We start from the raw sequence: 1,035 nt of genomic DNA on the forward strand, positions 1-1,035 counted from the left end.
TTCCTGTAGGTCCCTTCTTGGCTCTGTATTAGACTTTAAAATGCTGAGCACCAAGTTTACAGAAGCTTGAGAGCCCTGTTGGTGTAGTGATGGTGAGTTGGGCTGCGGTTCCCATAAGGTCAGCAATTCACAGTTTTAGCTTTTCTTAGTGGTAGCAGGTACCTCCAAAGCCAATTGCTACATCTTTTCCCCATAGAATTGGCTGCTGGGTTTGTACTGTCGAACACCTTAACCCCTGTGCCACCAGCAAGCAAATAGAGTTACTTGTTTGGGACCCTGTGCTGAGAACCTCATAGACTTTGATTGATGGAAGATTGATGCCAGGACACATGGCGATCTCCAAGGAATGCTGTGGGCTCACAGATGTTGAAAGAAGACCAGGACTTTCTTTCAGCGCCAACAAAGGAAGCCCTCCTCAAAGACTGGCACGTGAATTCAGACGTCCAGCCTCCTACACAGTGAAATAACGCCATTTCTGTTTGTTTCTAGTGTTCTGTGATAGCAGCACTAGGTAACTAAGAAGACACCATATACACCTTATTTTTACAATTCCACAATTAACACCCCTTGGAAGGGAAAGGCTGTTTCATTCCGTGGTTTTGGTTCCCGGGCATTTTACTGCTACGGCACAGAAGTGATCTACGACCCGTAAGGGCATGATTCCACGCGCCTCGACTAAGCCCCGCCCAGGTCTGGCCGGCCGCTTACGTAAAAACGCTCCTGAGGAGGAACCGTGCGCGCGCAGCTATTGGTCTTTGGCCAGGATGGGCGGGGCTTCGAGACTGGCCTATAAAAGCCCAGCGCGGGGGTCATTTCGGTTTTCCCTGCGTGTCTTTTGCTGCGTACCTCGCTTCGGCCGGCGTCGCGCTCTCTTCGCGTCCTCGGAGCCCGGACGCAAACCATGGCGACCAAGGCCGTGTGCGTGCTCAAAGGCGACGGCCCAGTGCAGGGTACCATCCACTTCGAGCAGAAGGCAAGGACGAGTGCGGAGGCCCGCGGCCGGGCCGCGCAGGCGTGCAACGCCCCTGCGCCCGC

General features: G+C 53.7%; 1 protein-coding gene across 1 annotated transcript in view; it reads left to right on the plus strand.

The window, feature by feature from the left end:
* The first annotated feature begins 831 nt into the window (after positions 1-831).
* The window catches only part of SOD1 (superoxide dismutase 1), a 7,533-nt gene continuing 7,329 nt past the window's right edge, over positions 832-1,035 (plus strand). Inside the window, exon 1 of the mRNA XM_045284581.1 lies at positions 832-973. Within this exon, the coding sequence (XP_045140516.1) occupies positions 902-973 (72 nt within the window). The 5' untranslated portion in view covers positions 832-901. The remainder of the gene's footprint in view (positions 974-1,035) is intronic.

This window comes from Echinops telfairi, unplaced genomic scaffold, assembly GCF_000313985.2.
Source record: "Echinops telfairi isolate 266 unplaced genomic scaffold, ASM31398v2 ScPeMD7_7469;HRSCAF=8507_0, whole genome shotgun sequence".
In the NCBI taxonomy this organism is placed as follows: Eukaryota; Metazoa; Chordata; class Mammalia; order Afrosoricida; family Tenrecidae; genus Echinops; species Echinops telfairi.